This window comes from Meleagris gallopavo, chromosome 25 (assembly GCF_000146605.3).
Source record: "Meleagris gallopavo isolate NT-WF06-2002-E0010 breed Aviagen turkey brand Nicholas breeding stock chromosome 25, Turkey_5.1, whole genome shotgun sequence".
Lineage (NCBI taxonomy): Eukaryota > Metazoa > Chordata > Aves > Galliformes > Phasianidae > Meleagris > Meleagris gallopavo.
The window spans coordinates 4397230-4416229 of record NC_015035.2 but is presented as its reverse complement, the minus strand read 5'-3'; the positions used below and the strand labels follow the sequence as shown (position 1 = coordinate 4416229).

The 19000-nt window shown below is 52.4% G+C and overlaps 2 protein-coding genes across 18 annotated transcripts in view; one reads left to right on the top strand and one right to left on the bottom strand.

Annotated features, from left to right (window-relative positions):
• Positions 1 to 5340: 5340 nt before the first annotated feature.
• On the top strand, positions 5341 to 12028 carry TMEM200B (transmembrane protein 200B). Its single transcript, XM_031556816.1, is given in 2 exon segments — positions 5341 to 5843; positions 5846 to 12028. Coding segments are annotated over 2 exon segments (1203 nt in total). The 5' UTR covers positions 5341 to 5797; the 3' UTR covers positions 7003 to 12028.
• A 3320-nt stretch (positions 12029 to 15348) lies between these two features.
• Positions 15349 to 19000, bottom strand: part of EPB41 (erythrocyte membrane protein band 4.1) — a 40874-nt gene continuing 37222 nt past the window's right edge. For all 17 annotated transcript variants that reach the window (XM_019622838.2, XM_019622829.2, XM_010723396.3 and 14 more), the window contains 5 exons: positions 18493 to 18621; positions 17726 to 17827; positions 17163 to 17243; positions 15977 to 16084; positions 15349 to 15393 (listed from right to left, as the gene is read on the bottom strand). In XM_019622838.2, the coding sequence (XP_019478383.1) occupies positions 15986 to 16084; positions 17163 to 17243; positions 17726 to 17827; positions 18493 to 18621 (411 nt within the window). In that variant the 3' untranslated portion in view covers positions 15349 to 15393; positions 15977 to 15985. The remainder of the gene's footprint in view (positions 15394 to 15976; positions 16085 to 17162; positions 17244 to 17725; positions 17828 to 18492; positions 18622 to 19000) is intronic.

Here is a 19000-nt window from a genome sequence, read left to right as displayed (position 1 = left end):
CGCCGGTGAGTGCGGGCTTGGGAGCGGGACGGGAGCGGAGCGGATCCGGAGATGGGAGGGAGAGCGGGGTCGGGGCAGCGCTGGGAGCTCGGATTTAGGGACGGACATCAGCCCCGGGCTCACGCTGTACCGCTATGCGCACACGCGGGGCTCCCACGGACACGCGTTTGCACGCACACGTACGCGTGTGTGCACGAAGGTCGGAGCCGGGTGCTTGGAGCAAAAGCAAGTGCGCACACACACGCAGATCCACATGCACACATCTACATGCACCATTCCCGTGCACGCCGCTCACGTTTGCACATCCACACGTGTGCACACATCCACAGGCACACAGCCGTGCACAGCCGGGACCCAAGAGCAGGGAAGGATCGGTGCTGTTGTAGCCGAACTGCTGTACTTTTTGCAGCTTCTCATCTCCTCGCTGGGGGTTGGCCTGAGGGGTGGTCACAGAGCAAATACCCACACAGGATTTGATTTAGGCACTCCGGAGAGGAGCAATGGGTGGAAATGACCCCCGGAGCTCCTGGTGGTGGGGATCAGGAGGGCCTTTCTGCAGCAGCAGTGCATTGGGACCCACACCTCTGCTCACAAGTAGGTTTGAGTTTCTGCTCATGAGCAGAAGCATTGCATTCGTGGCCGCAGGGCAGAGCAAAGTAAAGCAGGGCACAGAGCAGAGAAGATGTGAGCGTTCAGATGCTGGAGGGAAGAGCGATCCCAGCTGGGAATACGTTGGGAACGCCGACTGCCAGCGCTGCTCTGCATGTCAGGGATCCCTGGGTCAGGGAGGGATGTGCACTGCCGGACCCCTCACACTGTGCCTGAGAGCACTGAGCTCCTGGCAGCCCCCACGTCCCTCCCCGCCTCCACTTTGGCAGGGATTGTTGGAGAAACAAAAGGAAAGGAGCCAAATTCAGAGTTTGATCCCAACTCCCTGCAAGACGCAGACCTGGGGGATTCCCTTCCTTTTCTCTGGGCTGATGTGCAAGGCGCCTGGCTGCAGTCCCTTCTCCTGCACCCTGCAATCCTGCACTGCTTCACAGAGGCAGGAATTCTCCCAGGAAATCCCTCTGAGCTCCCCACGCCTCCTCCTTCTCCAAGGTAGTGAAAAGCTGACATTAGAAATCCGTTCCCCGTTTAAATTTAGACGCCTGCGTGATCTCGAATTTGGATTTACTAATTATTTGCATCTGGTTCCTATCAAAAAGTTGAGCAATGCAGATGTCCTGATTTCAGCATCGGCTCGGAAGGGTTGCACGGAATTCGCCCTTGGTTGTCTCACAACAACGGGTCTGAGTCTCTTCCCAGGCCTGCCTTGAGCACAGTGCCCATCACCCCGCAGCATCGCCTCGCTCCGGCTGGCTGCCGCTCATTTCCCCGCTGTGGAGATTAGTCTAATTAGCAGAGTAAATCTGGGTAAGGCGAGCTCTGATAATTAGTAATCAGTGGGATGTTTCCACGCACTTTCTTTGCCTTAAGGGCAAGGAGGGATGGAGCAGATGGCCCCGTTTTGGGAGCAGGGAGGAAAGTCGAGGTGAAGGGGCTGGGATGGGTAAGAGCACAGAGCTGTGTGTCCGCTCACTGCTGTCCCATGTTCTGTTTCCGAGTGACATTGGTGACCACAGTGCCTCCAGGGACATTGGGAACTGATGAACTGTCACCTCTGGGCCATGGGCAGAGGGTGAATGGCCACATCTGGGGGCTGTGAGTGCTGACAGCACCTCAGGAGCTTGGCTAAAGGTGGGACCCCAACCCAGGGATGGAGCTGGGACCTTCATTCCAAGCTGTGATTATCACAGAAAGCTTCCACGGGGAAGCTTAATTAATGATGATTGATTAATGGGTGGCCCCAGCAACAGCTGGAGGTGGGGAGCTGGATTTTGTCACCGTGCTGGGAACGTGTGGGCAGGGTGTGGAGATTTACTCACAGGGACTGAGCCCAGAGGGGACTTTGTGCTGGTGGGATGGTGAGTGGGGCTGGGGGGTGAGGAGGGATTTCTTCTGCTCAGAGAACCCCAGAAAATGCGGGGCTGCTTTTTGCTGCTGTCTGGACACCTGTGTAGCTAAGGAGAGAGATTTGGAGGAAGAATAGGGAAGTGGGAGGGATGTGACTGTGGGGTGTAGCCAGGCTGGGAGTGAGTTCATCAAACCGGGATTGCTGGAGCAAAAAAAGGCAGTTGGCAATTGGAAGCAGAAGAGCTGGGGTGCTTTGCTGGAGAGCAGCTCTGCCTCGAGACAGCTGGAGGTGAGGAACCAGCAGAGGTTGGGACCCTGCAGTGCTCCAGACAGCTGGAGGTGAGGAACCAGCAGAGGTTGGGACCCTGCAGTGCTCCAGACAGCTGGAGGTGAGGAACCAGCAGAGGTTGGGATCCTGCAGTGCTCCAGGCACCTGCAGGTGCTGCTCAGGCACAGCAGCCACGATGAGGGCTGTGCATGAGAGCTGGGGGGGAGGTGAGGATGGGAGGAGGGCTGGCAGCAGGCACTGCTCTGCAGATCCCAGTGCTGGGGTAGAGGTTATGCTGATGTGTGCTGTTTTTAACCATCTTTTCCCAGAGCAGATTGCTCTCTCCTCACTTCCACTGCTGGGTGGGAAGCCCCTGGGCTGTGCTGTGCATCCCTGCACCCATGGGTCTGTGCTGCCCTGCTGCCCCTTTGCTGCACAGAGGGCCTTTGAGGGGAGCTCAGCCTCATCAGGCATCGGGACCACAGGAGCTGAGAAGTGATCTGAGCTGTTTTTATTGCGGCACGTGGCCAGCAGTGCGGTGCAGGCTCTGGGAGGATGGCCCTGCTGTGCCCACAGAGGATACTCAGGGTTCTGGGGAGGCTCAGAGCGGTGGCACACGCTCCCTGCAGTTGTTGGGGTGAGTTGGAGATCTCATCCATCCCAGCAACCTTTAAATGGGCTTTGCTGGGTGATAGGGTGATGGGTTTCAACATCGGCTCCTGAAAATCAGGAAAGCAGCATTAAAGTCATAGAAGTCAGGAGAGCAACATTTGGAAGTGCCACAATATTTCTAAAAAGGAAATGGGAAAATGATGCGTTTTCAGTTTGTTGGTGATTTCCTGAGCTTCTGCTCCCACCTGGGCCCCTTCTGTCCCTTTCCATGCCCATGGGGAACACCTGGGCAGTGCCAGCCTCCAGGAAGGAACACAGAGAAAGGACAGATGTGATGCTTGGCAGATGCTGATGTCTCCCACCTGCAAAAGTCAGCAGCATCTCTCCTCCCCATGAAGGCACAGGTTGTACCTTCCCCATCTGCTGAGGGTCCGTGGTGCATTCCCAGGAGCTGGGGGTGATGCTGATTGTATCACGCTGCCATCCCCTTTTGCACACCCCTTGTCCAGAGGGAGGTTTGAGGACTAAATATGACTTTTGATAGACTGTGGCATGCTGCAAATTCACATGGACAGCATGGCAGAGCATCCCGGGGCACCCAGGTCCTCCAGGGACCATCCCTTATTGTCTGCACCGCTGCCATCGGATGCACTGCAGTTGGGTGCCCAATTTTCAAAGCGTCTCCACGCAAAGGAGGGAGCAGAGGATCGAGGTGGGAGGACGGAGCCGGCGATGTGCCTTCGTGGTGAGGTGGATTAGAAAAAATATTCGCGTTTGTTTTCACGACAGCCTTATTGCTGGGATTGGAAGCTTTGCTTCGAACCCGGCAGCGCTCTGTGACAATGCTAAAGGCATTTACATTTCTATACCTCTCCCCGAGGAAACGGGAGCCCTCAGCACCAGGCAGGTTTGGCCAAGGGGAGGGATGCGGTGGCAAGGAGTGGGGCTGCCCCACATCCCCAGGCTGTGCTCTCCCAGCGGTGCCACCACGACCCCCATTGCTGCACCCAAACTTTGCCTGGCTCAGCTGCCTCCGCTGCATTAACACAACTGCGGGCGCGTCGGTGTCTGCCAGCTCCTGAATTTGATGGCAACGCTGAATTTTTCTGTTCCCCTCCCCACACTCCCCCCTCTTTGAGCTTATATAACCTTGGGGATTCTATTAATAAAAGTAATGGTTTTGAACTCTGGGAACAACCATCTCCAGCGATGCTGCAGCTTCTGGACGCGGGCAGCTGTTGGGTGGCACAGAGATAAGGGGCAGCGGTACCTCCGGCTCCGGGGGGGGAAGCAGAGGGATAAACAGGGGCTTCCAATGAGGAGCCCAACCCCGGGGATTGGGCAGCACCCGGAGCAGGCTGTGCTTGTGCCTTGTTGTGTGCCAGGCATCTGTCAGCCCGTGCTTTGGCTGTGAGCCATTTCCGATGGGAAATCGTGGGAAGAGCATCCCGGCCCCATGGTGGTACTGAAGGGGATGCTTAGGGGCGGGGGTAAGGGAGACAGTGAAGGAATTTGGTATAAAGGGCTCGGTGCCAAAATTAGGAGCTGCTGCACGGCCGTGGCAGGAGCTGGGCAGGGACCTGCAGCTTTTGCCTGGCTCTGGGTTTAGGGGGTTTTTGCTATTGTTTAATCCCTAAGATGCCAGCACGGTGTTTAAATGGTTTAATGTAACATTTGAGAGGTCGAATTTAGGACCGTAACCAACAAAACTCAGGAGGGAACCTAAGCAAGAGTGCTCAGAGCTGCAAGAAACACGGGTCACTTTTCCTTTTGGGTGACCGTTGCATTTGGTCTCCTCCAGAGCAGTGTCTGTTTTGCTTTCCGCCTCGTGACGTGGGATTACCAGCTGGTTCCAAAGAAACATTGAGATCTCACTCAGCTGTCAGCTGTAGGTTGGGTTTGTTTTTTGTTGTTTTGTTTTGTTTGGGGCTTTTTTTCCCTTAAATCTCTCTCATTGAAATGGTCACAGCTTGACAGCCTCGTGCTGGGAACACGCTGTCATCCTGAAACTCATATCTTTAATTCCTTCCTTGGGATGCTAATGACACCTTAAGATGATTAAGGCTGGAAAAAGCCCTCGTGTTTTATTTTTCTCCTCCCGTTGGTGATGCTGTTTGCTGGCTCTTGCCACTTCATTCATCTCAGGGAGCAAATGAGACTGCCCATCTCCCCTCCCTGCCCTGTGCCACTGTGTTCCCAATCAGTTTTACTTTTGGCTTCTCATCACGGTGCTGTCGGGCTGCTTGTGTGATGCACAGCTTCCCTCTGCTGCTGTGTCACCTTTGGAGCACATTTGCATGTGGAGTTCTGACAGCTTTTTGAAAGCCATTCTACAGCTGCCCGTCTCCGTGCCTCAGTTTCTCCACGAATAAAGAGCCCCTTTCTCTCCGTGCCACCAGGCAGAGCTGCCTGCTGCCATTTGGTTGCAGGAGACACCAGGTGGCTCATTTTCTCTCATCTGTGTGCTGGCGCAGCATGGGCTGCAGCAGGATCGTGGCTGCCCTGCACAGCTTGGGCTTTGTAGGGCTTTGGTGGGTCTGAAGGAGCCCTCAGCTTTTCTACCACCACCAAGATCCTGAGCAGGGAGGCAGAAATAAGCAGAGGAAAGTGGGCAGTGAGATAGGAGATCAAAACTGCTGGACTCTGGCATGGCACAGCCTGTGGGCTGAGTGTCCCTGTGGTCCCCATCCTCCTGGTGTCCCCATGCTCCTAATGTCCCTTTTCTTCTCATGTTCTCAACACCCCTGTGGTCTCTGGTCCCCACGTTCTCAGCATCCTCATGCTGCCGGTGTTCTTTTGGTCCCAACATCCTTATGATCCTCATGTTCTCACCATCCCCGTGCTCCCAGTGTGGTCCCACTGTCCTCGCATCCCTCCATCCCATACATCCGGACCCCCAGATCACCACACGAAGCTCATAACACCTTTCTCCCTGCAGGAAGAGCAGCCAAGGCACCGACGATGACTGCCGAGAGCACCGAACCCAATGGCCCCATGCGGGAGCCGACGGTGGGGGCACAAAGCCGTCAGCCCCCCCTGCCCCACCGCGGCGCCGAGGCCGAAGGCTCCGACGCAAGTCACTGCCGGAGGTGGCGGTGAAAGGACAGCTTCGCATGCGCTCACCATCGGGAGCCTTCGTCATGGTGGGCATCTCAGTGGTCTTGGTAGGCATGACCATTGCCGTGGTGGGCTACTGGCCCCACCGGGGGCATGGAGGTGCTGGGGCTGGAGCAGGGAACGCCAGCACGGCGGGGGACATGAGGAGGGAGGTGGTTGCCGGACGTCCCACGCCCCACAATGAGAAGCTGAAGCTGATCGGCCCTGTCATCATGGGCATCGGACTCTTCATCTTCATCTGTGCCAACACCATGCTCTACGAGAACAGGGACATGGAGACCCGCATGCTGATGCAGAAAGGCCTCTACTGCATGGCCACGGATCTCCCCAAGGAGACCAGCCCCAAGGATGAGGACACCCAACTGGCACCCAAAGCCAGCCCTGAATGCTTGGAGGGCTGCTATGAAGTGGACCTGTCCTTGGGCAGCAAGTGGGCTGATGGCTTTGGCCCCAACAGGCTGCAGACCACAGCTGAGCTCATGCAGTGCCCGGGGGCATCCCCAGCAGCCTCCCTCCTCAGCCTCCACTCGGAGGCAAACCTCGGGCTCTCCACCACCGTCGGGGCCTTGGCATTGCCCATCATCAAGCTCAACAACCGCTTGCTGGATGCGGCCTCACGGGGGGCCAACGGGATGACAGAGGGAGCCCACCTCCCCACTGAAGGCCCGGTGCCCTCCTGTGCCCTGCTGTCCCCCAGCGGCAGCAGCGTCGCACCTCGGGGCCTGGAGAACCACAGTGGCCATGTCGTCATCAACATGGAGGACGGTGGCCCCGCGGTGGATGTAGGCCCCGATGCTCAGCCCCACAACCCGGGGCACTCCAAGTCCCCTGGACCTGGGCAGGCCGGGGTGCTGCTGGTGGCTCCCATCAAGGACCGTAAAAACCGGAGTTGGCCCCGGCTTGATCACGTCAACGCGGTGGCTTATGCCAAACTGGAGAACTGGGGAGAGTCCTTGGACCGGCTACTGGAGACCAGCGGGACACCACACCATGCTGAGCCCCGGCCCAGCTCCTGGGTGGTGGGCATGGAGGGGGGCTCACGGGTCTGACAGCCCCGGGGTTGAGGGTTTGAAGCAGACTTTTGATGCTGAGAGGTCCCCGAGCCTGGGGAGGACTCCTGGGTTGGGACCTTTGCTCCTCCTCGCCTGCCTCTTCTTCCTCACCACCTTCCCTGGGGATGCTCTCAGCCTTACAGAGCCCTTCTGCTGGCAGCCTTCCTGGAGGAGCCCTCACTTGTAGACCCACGGTGGACCATGGCATGGGGTCGGGGTGAGCAAAGCACAGATGGGTCCCCTTGCCCAACCCAAAGGGAAATTTGCTTGAGCAGAGCCTGACAGGGCCATTAAATGTTACCTTGATGCCACGCAGTGCTCCCTTGTCTCATACTCAGGGTGGGAGTATGACATCCCCACCACTCTGGGCTCTGGGCAGTGTGGGAATGTGTGTGAGGAAGGTGGACAGGGAGAGCTTTTCCTGGAGAAACATCACCACTTCACTGGAGCCAATCACCAGCCCTTGCAAACCTCTGCTTTCCCTGAAATTGCCTCAAACCTGGGTACAGACCCATCTCATCCCTTGTTTCTTGAGCCTCTGTGCTCAGAGGACTCGGTTTCCCATAGGGAATGCCAAAGGGGTAAGTGTGGATGCTGCTGTCCTAAAAGCAGAGGTGTTCATTGCGCCGGTCCTGTGGGGTTTGTGCCAAATGGGGTCCAACTGCCTGCACTGGGGCTCAGCTCCTTCACAGCCTCTCTGTGCAGGTATGGCAGCAGGAATGCTGTGTGCCCTGCTGCTGTGTATGTGCAGAGAGGTGGTGAGCTCAGGGTGATGCAAAAGGAGCCCAGGGAGCTGCAGATGTTGGTGCTGCTGCCCACTTCACACTGCCCAGGCAGCTGCAAAGTTCAAGCAACAAAATGGAAAAGTTCCTGGAGTTTGTTTCCGAAGCTGATTTTGGGGTGGAGATGATAGTTTTGTTTGGATGCAAGCAACAGGAGGATGCAGTGGGGGAGAGAAAGGGGCTGGCTCTGGTTTTATGGTGCTGCTGGTTGCTCTTGTGTTACTTGGTGCCATTTGGCTGCAGGATGGGAGCTGCTGAGGGGCATCACGTTGCTTCCATGAGGACAAACCAGAGAAGGTTGTTTTGCAGCACCGCGGTCCATGCCTGATCCTGCTGCTGCTCCAGTGCTCAGCAGGGCCCTCCCCTCCCAAATTCTTTCCAGCAGCAGCAGCTGGGGACACGTCCCCAAACCTCCCAGCTCCTCTGCAGGCTGCAGTGGATCCGCACTCAGAGCTGCTGCTCTTGCCAGTGACCCGGGAGGCACAACAGCATGGCACTGCTGCATGGGCTGGATCCCTGCCTCTATCCCAAGAGCAAAGTTGTGGTGTGGGGCTGAGTGTCAGCTGCTGAAATATGTCTTTGCTGCATGAAATGTTTTTGTTTTCTCTTTTGTTCCCATCCCCATGAAACAAGCACAGAGTTTTGGACCTTGGAAGCTGCAGGACAATGTCTTTCTTCAGCCCAAACCATCTCTGCAGAACATTTTGGCTTGGCAGCCATGTGCTCTGACACAAACACACCGTGTTGTCACTGCCAAAGCCCCCTGTGTCCTCGAGCAGAGCTGTGCTGGTGTTGGGGACAGGGGGAGGGCAGGAGGTGCCATGGCTCACCACCAGCTTGCATCTCCACCCTGATTAGTGGTGGTGATAGCACATGGCACCAGGGCTGGGATTAGACAGACGAATGCCTACAAGGCTCAAACCACTGATTTTAGAGCAGTCAGGGCTTTTTTTATTTTCCCTCTTGGGAAATTTGGCATTGTGTGTTTCTTTTCAGTGTCTGCTTCTTGCTCTTTTGCCCCCACTTTGCTACAAAGCAGCCCAGCAAGCAGATGGGCTGTGGTTGGCTTCCTGCTTAACCTCCAGGTGATGCAGCACTCAGTGAGTGCATAACCCAACCAGCCAAAAAGCCACCAAAGGGCTCCCGGGGCAGGAATGCACCTGGGGGCTGTTTGAGATCAAAAGTAACTTTTCCTTTGCATGCACCCACACACCCCCCAGCTCTGCTGCTGCCCTGGGACACAGCATTGGAAGCACTGTTGAAATGGTGCTTCCATCCCATCACAAAGTTAAAGCACCCCAAAAGTATCTCAGTGCTGTGCGGCTGTGAAATGCAATGCCTTAAGCTGGGGCAAAAAATAAAAATACAAATTAATATATATACATAAAATAACAAGGTATGGAAAAGAGATGGAGGGAAAATGCTGCTATTTTGCAGAGGGTTTCCAGCTGCTCAGCCCTGGGCTCATTTGCAGCGTTTCCCTCCCTGCACTGAGCAAACTCAGAGCTGTGATGCTGCCTGCCTGCTAAGTCTTGTCTGTTTCTCCCCCCTCTAAGATTTAAAGTCTATGCAAAGGAAAGCACTCTGCTGGTGCTGCGTGCTTGTAGTACAGCCAGGGAACCCAAGGGAGGGAACCCAAGTGCTGGTACATTATTTAGGGAAGGCTCTCCCTGCTATAAATCTCTGTGCACTGGCAGTGTGTAGAGGAGGGGAAGGTGAGAGGGCTCAGCGCTGCCACTTGATGAGATCCCAGTGGTTAAGGAGGGTCCATGCAGGGATGGGTTGTGCCCTGCAGTGATGGAGGCTTCTGACCTTTGTGCGTGGGATTTAGGGCATTACCTTTGGTTGGTTGTGGCAGTGAGCTCTGAGCTCACATCTCAGTGCTCGGAACCTGGCTGAGGTTGCTTGTTTTGTTGCAGCCTTTGTAGGTTTGGGAGGGTCCCATTGGGAAGCTGAGTTCTGAAGCCTGAATTTACTGTTTGCACCTCAGATTGTAAGGATGGGAACTTGGCATCTGTTCCCACTCCAACAAAACACCTGGAGAAGGTCAAGGGTGCCTGGCACTATGTTGGCTCTCTCCTGTAGAACCCTTTAACTCCTTGGTGATAATTAACCCCAAGGCAGCGTTAATGGCTCAGCTCCCTCAGTTCCTCCAAGCAGAGGTTCCAAATACAAAACTTCCAGAATGATGTGACTTAAAAATGCCCCTTTGTGCTCTCCTTTTCCCCCTGGATGTACCCCATAGCACTGAGGTCTCCGTCCCCAAGAAATGGACTGAAAGGTTTGGCTGCTTGGAGGAGGGGATGCAGTGGTGATGGAGTGCACCAACGTGATGTAATTATGAGTGCTGTGGTGTCTGAGAAGCACAGTGTGGAGCAGAAACTGGGCTGTACTGGTGTGGTGTGGTGGTGTGCTCTGGGCTGGGCCTCCTGGAGATGGTGTGGCACGGGGCTGTGTGCTGTGCAGAGCAGGAGGGATGCTCTGAGCCCTGAATCTTGCTGATGGGAACAGAGATCAGGCAATTATGGGGGCACTGGAGCTGCAGCACCCATAGGTGCTGGTGCTACAGTGCATGGAGCCCAGAGATCTTGGTGGGGCTGATGCAGCAGGGGAGAGTTTCCAGCCCCATCCCCATCACTGGGATGCAGGGGTTGAGGTGCCCCTCGTGGCTCCTGGGCAGGGAGAGGGGCTGTGGGTGCTGGGTGTCACAAGTGACAGCACTGACCCTGCCTACAGCAGCCACATTCTGGCTCCCAAAATGGCATCAACAGCCTAAAAATATCCCCATAGGATGCGGATGGGAACGTTCTGCTCCCAATGGGATCTCGAGAAGGGTGGGAGTGGGGGAGCAGTGGCTTTGGCTCCTCTAAATGGATGGGAGCTGTGAGACAGAGCCTGGGTGTGGGGCCCCTCAGGAGGTGTGCTTTGGGATTGGTGGTTTTCCTTTGGGTTTGGTGGTTTTCCTTTTTATTGGAATTCCTTTACATTTCCACGGTGTTTGTTTGCCTGTTTTTATTTCCCTTGCAGGCAGGCTCTGCATGGGGGGGAAACTGAGGCAGGGGTTAAAGGGATGCAGGGCCAACTCCTCACCTCACCAGCTGAATGTTTTGCTCTTTCTGCCCCAAACTCGTGTTTCTGCCCTTCTCCATTTCCCTCTATGGCACAGGGCTGCTCCTGCAGGGACAGGGTTTTGTCTGGGTCGTGCACTGGGCACTTCAGCAGCCCTCCCCAGCCCCAAGGCAGGGTTATTTAAGGAGCATTTTGGGCTCGCTGGCGCACACAGTGATCCTAATGGGGTTGGACAAACCTCAGAGCCTGGGGCACCGCTGGCTCAGCGACCCGATGCGCTTTTCAGCTTCATCTTTGTGCTGGGTCAGTCACACCGTGCTGTGATGGAAGAGGCAGCTCCAGCAGCGGCCGTTTCCCAACTATTTGTGGCTGATTTCTATGGCTCTCTTTTAAGTTGTGCCTGCAGCGGGTTGCAGTTGAAAACATGGAGCAGTTCGAGAGCCAATTGGCCCCCAGCCCCCGTGCAGCACCGCCAAGTGTGCCGTGTCAGCACTCCTGTTGGTATTTCTGCTGCTCTTAAGGATGCTGTGGATGGGATGGATGCCTCCCCAGCCAAGCAAAAAAAGCTAAAAGTGGCGTCAGACAGCATCTCTGCTCTGGTTTGGTCACAGCCATTCTGGGTTGGGCAGTGGTTGCTTTGCAGAAGCGCTCACCTGTTAACGTGATGCTGTAATGCTGTGGGGGAAGCTGGGTGCTCAGGCTCTGCTTTTGGGGATCCCATCCCAACCCGGGGCTGCAGAGGGCATGGAGTGAACTGCAGGGAGAGGTGCTGGGAAGAGAGCTGGCAAGGAAACCGTTTGGGAGGCAAGGATGTGGTTTTGTTTGAAAATTTATTGAAAAATGCAATACAAGAAGCAATACCGAACACTTACGTCTGTCTAAATGCTACGGCAACTTTCCCTTTGATTTACTATGAAAGTCCAAAATAACAGCTCCCATCACTATTCAATCTATAAAGATCTGCCAATAGGTTTCTATTTTTATAAAGAAGAGTGTAAACAGCTAGCCTAGACAATTCACCATTGCCTTAAAAACTTTACAAAGCTCCTTCATATCTCAACTAACTTTTTTTTTTTTGTGTGTTTTTACAAGTTTAATCTCTAAGGTCAGGGCACTACCACCTCTTCAGGTAATTGTACAATTAGGAAATCGGCAAACCACAGTTCTTTAAACCAGAAGTCAGACAGTCCGTGGGTAATACCCCAGAAATTGCTGTTTGGTGACTGGAGCCAGATTTAATGGATGAGCACGGGTCACGAGCTCCGCTCCTTCTATAAAAACATTCATTCATATATAAATAGCTTCCATATAATGTATATTATACAATCAAGACAGTCTCTGGGTGAATTTGTGGAGTGGGAAGAGCTGGGAACATTCATAAAAATAGACCTTAGTTGCTTTGTCCCTAACACAGTGAGATTTAACAACCTGGTGCAGGAAGGGGAGCGGGCTGCACACCGGGGCTGCCAGCTGGAGCAGTGCTGCACAGAGCAATGCTGCACAGAGCAGTGCTGCACAGAGCAGTGCTGCACAGAGCAGTGCTGCACAGAGCAATGCTGCACAGAGCAGTGCTGCACAGAGCAGTGCTGCACAGAGCAATGCTGCACAGAGCAATGCTGCACAGAGCAGTGCTGCACAGAGCAATGCTGCACAGAGCAGTGCTGCACAGAGCAGTGCTGCACAGAGCAATGCTGCACAGAGCAATGCTGCACAGAGCAATGCTGCACAGAGCAGTGCTGCACAGAGCAGTGCTGCACAGAGCAATGCTGCCTTCAGCCCCACAGGCAGGAGCTGCCTGGTGCCCAGCAGCACTTTGCTGCCCAAAGCCACCCCAGCAAGAGCTCTCACCATGGGGAGGAACTCTGTCTTGTTTGAAGCGCTCGAGGAAAGCGAGAGGTGAAAAGAGGGAAGCGTGAGGATGAACAGCTTGAAAAGAACCACCTAAAATGCAGGAAGGAAAAATAGAAAAAAAAACATAGGAAAAAAAAGAAAAAAGAATAGCTATTCTATTCTGTGACCTCTTAAAAAGGGGCATATGCAGCTGTGTTAGTGCACACTCGTGCAGCCTCTTGGTGATGCCTCTCGTGACTGCAGGTCGCCCGTTGGCCAAGCACCAGCCTTGCATGGTGCTCCCCTCAACTCTTGTGACTGCTGAGTGCCTCTAAGTGCTAAATTCACCACTGTAAAGCTCTGAAATTCTCTTAACGTGCACCCAGTTCCTGGCCAACGAGACGCAGTGAGCTGGGAATGCAGGAGCAAAGAACTCAGCTCCTGGAAAAGGGACAGGGAGCAGAGATGCTGCGTGATGGAAGGGCTGTGCTGCAGGGAAAGCAAGGGAGGGGCTGCTCAGGTGGACATAGGAAGGTGTGAGCTAATGGGCAGCACAGGATGCTCCAGGAGGGCACTGAGCCCTGGAGCAGCCGGAGGGGAGGCTGCAGCTCAGCCATCCATGAGGCTCACAGCCACGCATCCAGCAGCCCCTGTGTTCTCAGTGTGGGCTCCGATCAATACTGACAGCTTAACGACACGTGCACCTGAATCTGAGAAGTGACACGGAGCCACAATGCAGTCTGAGGGCTGTTTGCTGTCCCTGCAGCCTCAGCTAACTCCAGTGACTTCAGAAACAAATCATTCAAGTTTAAAAGAGCAGAGAGCAGGGGATTTTTTATTGCCATTTTCCTCCATCCTTGACTGGGGAGCGGCAGCGGAGCGCTCCACGCCTTCAGCTACCTATGTGCCACACTACACTAAATAAAAAATAATAAAAAATTGCATCTTCCAAATCTTACTGCTCACAAGCGTTAGGCAGACTATACACAGCTTTATTTTTTCGTGTTTAGATGCTGGAAGGAGAAACCAGGGCATGGTGACAGCACTCCCATGGAGCTCAGCACTGGGAGCAACGGAGGGAGCAGCAGTGAGACCTGGGTCACATCCACCGAGTGGGGATGGCCAAGGGTTTGGGAATGGGTGTGAGGGGGCTGGGGCTTCCACAAACAAACTTCACATTACGTGCTTTTCTTTCTTTCTTTCTTTTTAATATCTATTTTTAAGATATTTTGTATGTGGTCTGTAAGCTCAGCCCAAAGATGCAGATAAGAGCCCTGGTGTTTCATTCCAGCAAGGCAGCCACGAAGGACAGATCCTTCCTCCGGCATGCAGGAGGGGAGGCAGCACTCCCAGAGTGCTGCACTGCTTTCCACAATTGGCTTTATTGCAACCAGCACTGTGACACCTCCTAAGGTTCCCTCTCCCAATGCAGCCTGCAGGCCTGGGGAAGGACTGGCTATAGGATTTTAAATTAAATCAAAGCAGGATGCAACACCTTGCCCTGATATGTGGGTAATGTGTTCAGCTTTAAATAGCACCAGGAGGGGGGAAAAAACAAAACAACCCATAACAGGGGGAAAAAAAAACTCATTTAAAAATTAGAAAAAGAATACCAACAAGTGAAAAACTATGATACAGAAAGAAAAAAATCAGTTACTGTGAATGCTGCATAAGACTATCTTAATAGCATCCAGAGTCCAAATCTCCTAAACGCACACTTCTAAGGGCTTTTTAATTTAATGACATCTAGAAAACACAACCAGGCAGGGAGCACTCAGCAGGGATGCATGGGAGGAGGGGAAGTATCTACCACAGTCCTCTTAAAGCTCTAGAATTCACAGTATAAGGTACTCGAAGCAACTTCCAGTATTCCTTAAGCTAGCCAACTACGAGGATGTGTGCATGTGTTACACCACACAACCCTACTGCATTCAGACACTGGGGGTCCAACACCCAAATGTGAGGAAAGTCCAAAGGATGAGGGTTGGGTGGGCATGGGGGGGTTGGGATGGTGATTTGAGATTCCCAACCTTAATGGTTCTATGAAGCTCACGGTGAAGGTAGAAGCCCTGCTCTGTGCCTGGGTGTTCTGCAGGAGTCTCACACTGCTTACAGCTACAAACGGAGGTAATTAATTGGAAATGCTGCACAAACTCAAGTCTGACCTTTTCAAGTGGCTCTTCTGGCAGAAGGACTCACTGCTTTCTGAATGTGTGTACAAATCCTGCAGTCAGGATATGCTCTGGTGTGGCTGTACCTCCATGATGCCTAACCAGGCTGAGGGAATAAGACTTTAAAAAAACAACAACAACAACAAAAACCACCAAGAAAAACCCACCAAGCAACCCTAAGAGCCCTGTGGGTTGTGTCTGAGCCTGCATCTGAAGAAGCTGTGAGAGGGAATGCAAATTTGAAAACCTGTAAAAATATTTAGTACAGTTAGAAATATGGCATACTGTTTGTCACTATATATATATATAATTATATATATATATATTTAAAAAAACAACCAACAAACTATATCCGAGAGGATCCAGTGCATTCTGGACAATCCCAAGTAAAATGGTGAAGCGTAAATCCAGCTAAGTGATATGAATTTCAGTCTCTGAGGATAAAGTCGTGTAGCTCTGAGGTCTCTGTGCTCCAGGTAGTTGTTTTGTAGTTTTGCTCCGTTTTATTTCCTGGTATCATCTGGAAAGAACACTTCCTAGAAAGAGAAACAGGGTAAGCTATGACTATTGACAGTCATCTCTCTGCAAAAAGGAATGTGCTCCCCTGAAGTCACTGGAGAGATGAGACGAGCTGCTGGCAGTGCTACGGGTGAGCCCGGGCTCTGCACAGCTGGGCATCTGTCCCAGCAATGTCCTGTGTCTGTCTCCAAAGCACCAATTTTAAGAGCCACCAAAGAAGTGATGCTTCAGGCAGGTCAGGAGCAGCAGGAGCCCACTGCCCCGAGGTGACACAGGCAGGGATCTGTGGAACCTGCAGTTCAGGATGCTCTCGAGGAGCTGGAGATGAGAGGTGTGACAGAACAGCCCCATCACCCATCTCACTTCTTTTACACCTTTTTTGGGGGCTCACTTCCACTTCAGAATAAGCCTGTGTTTCTGACTGCTACACCAGCCTTAAAAGATTCAATAGGAACAGTCTGAGCAGGACTGCTTGGTGAACAACAGTAATTTTCCTTAAATTCTGACCATGTTGAGCCAAACTTCCCTTGCACTGACATCAGCTGCCTGCCCTGAAGAGGAACAGCACTGTCCTTTATGGCACGTGGTCTCCCTACTTACTCAGCCCTGCTACTCCTCTGCAATCTCAGTCTCCTGGTGCACAACCACTTTGGTCACCGACATGTCCGGGTGCTGCTCCTTCGCTGCCTTTATGGCCTGAGCAAGGACCTGCAAGAGAGCACATCTCAGACAAGGGCCAGAGGGAGCTCGAGGTAACAAGAGCCTATTTCTAACTCTGGGCAGAAAGAAAGGAAAGCAAAGCCGCCTGGCTGCAGTTTGGAAGGAAGCATGGTTTAAAGGCAAGGCAGGAATCAATGGTGCACATTACACCCAGCAGAGAATTCCCATGTCCTGAAGGCTCCTGATCCCAACGGGAGCACGGTGACGAGGTGCTGGAATCACTGGGCCATTTAGGATCTGTACACAATACTTGGCCATGAGCTCCACGCAGAGGAAATGTGCTCGTTTCTGGGAGCTGGGCAGAGCACAGCTTTCAGTGGCACTGGGCTATTTGTTAAAGGCAAGATGGTTTTCTAAGAACAAATCACATCTCTCAGCTGCCCCCGTTAGAAGACGGATAGGAGCAATTAAGCAAACTCTGTTTATTCTTCCAGCAAGCATGACTAGCAAGTTGCAGACGTTCTCAGGCATTTGCTGTCAGAATTAACTAACTAGTTCTTGTTGTACAAGTGTTTTCCAGGCCCGTGATAGCTGCAACTAAAATTAAATCTAACGTATGATTCTCTGATGACAAAACCATCACTTCCAACACACGCTGCAGGCCAGTGAGGCTGACTCATCAGAAAGGCTCTCATATAAAGCCTGTGAGATTTAATGCAGGCACCTCTTCTCCAGGGGTGCTGAGTGCTACGGAACAACTTCCGGCACTGCACTGCAGCAATCTCTCTTGTAAGGTTTGAGAAAATTAATGCAGATAATCCAGATACCACGAAAAACTTATTTCATTTTCCTGCAGATTTTTTTTAAATCGTAATTTTCCAAAGCAATTCTATCAAAACACTGTTGCCAATATCAGTTTCAGAGCAGAATTAAGCTTTGCTGTCCCAGTTATGAAACTGCCTACTGTCGAAAAGGAATTTATTATTAAAATCAGCTTTAGAGCTTTATTTTTACCCAGGAAACAATCCCTAGGTTATTTTCTGTTTAAATTATCTTCAGAAAGACAGCATGGCTGCAGCCTGTGCCAATGCTGAGAAGCTCTTCTGACCTGCATCCAGACTCCTACCTGGTCATGGTCCACATCTGCATCTCCTGTGATGACAATCCTCTTTTCAATCCGTGTCTCTGAAATGCCACCTTTCACAGTCTGACACAAAAGGAAAACTGCTGTTAGCTGAGAAGCGAAAAGGAATTCGAGTGCACTGGGGCTGTCTGCCTAAAGATGGTATCCAAAAATAGGATTACCAAGTACTGCTGTCATACCAGAGTATCAAAATCACACAGGAAAACTGCCACTGCTCATAGACAAACACTGTCAAGCATTCAATGATCTTTTCTTGTAACTGCGCCAACGAAGAGCTTTGACTCACAGTGCATTTCTCTCCTGTTGTCTCACAGGACAGCTACAGCCAACATCCAGACCTGACTCCATGTAATACATCATCTATAGTTTTAATACAGCACAGGCAGTTCTGGGACCCTCAAGCTTTGTTTCAGGTGATAGTCACATTTTTTTGGAAAGGAACAGGAATGTAAGCTTTTTTTTTTTTGTTATTCAATTCTGCCCATCTCTTTATCACGTTGCTGCTTTACTTTGTTGTTTCTGTTGTCACTGCTTCATCTCATTACCTTGGTGATCTGTGTGGTGGTGGTGCTGCTGGTGGTCTCTGATGTGATGGTCTGAGCAGTGAGCAGGATGCCAGGGTCCAAATCTCCATTGCCACCATCTGTCTGTGGGAGACAAAAACAAACACCATCAGCCTCTGTGAGCAGTGATGGAAACAGGGGCTCCACCTCAGCAGAGCAGGCTGCAATCTGAGTACAAATCCCACCTCAGAAGCAGATGCAGGAATTAAGAGACAAAGTGACCCCCTCTGCAGCTGGCTGAAGGACTCTCAGCTGCACAACAAGGACTTTGTTGATCCCAGGAGGTTCAGCACAAAGCCCCAGGACTGGAAACATACAGATCCATCACCTCAACACCTGTTTCAGTATTGAGGACTAAAGGAGAATCTTCAAACGTTTCCAAAAACGTTTATAGAGTTCTGAAGAGGCATAAACAGCAAAGAGAACTGGGGGAACCAAGCCAAGCCAGCTCCTGCACAAAAAAAGCCAGCTCTAGCCAAATGTGCACAGCCTGATCTGCATCCCAGAGCTGAAGATAAATTCTGTTTGCATGCACATCTTGAAAAGGTAATTATTCTTCAGGGATGCTAAAAATGCTGCTACTCCAAAATCACTGCATGCCTGCAAGTACAGACCATAACCCGTGCTGTGGCTCAGCTGTTCAGAGGAAGGCAGGCAGCACCAGGTGGTGCTGCAGGATCACCCCAAGGAGCTGCATGTTAGGATGGGCTTAATTAAGCTCCTGGAAAATTAATCAGAACACACCTTACCTGTGCAGCTTCGTAGGTGATGGTCTTCGTCTCCGTGTGAACGATGGGAACTTCTTTCGTTGGAATTTCACTTTTGACAGCATTGGACACGTCTGAGATGGTGACTGTCTGTGTCTTCACTAGGGGTGGCTGTGAGACAGGTGTGAAAGAGCTCAGTCAATGCCCTTCAATATTTCCACATCACAACTGTGGTCTGCAAATGTTCTGACACTGATCTGATAAAAGCTCTGTGGAAACCAAGGTCAGCCTGGAACCTCCACTGCTAAGCCTCTGCTCCAACACACTTCTCAAAGCTCCGTGTAAGGATTTAACAGACAGAAAACCCTCCAGATACCATGGCACCATCTCAGCCCAACAAAGGCAGTGAGGCTCCAAGCAGTGTCACCATGCCTTAAGGAACATCTCACCTGATTACGAACTTTCTAATTACTAGAAGCTCCCCGGCCAGCTGCCAGTAAGAGATGACCCTCGCTTACTGATACAATTAACACAACCCCTGGACAAATGG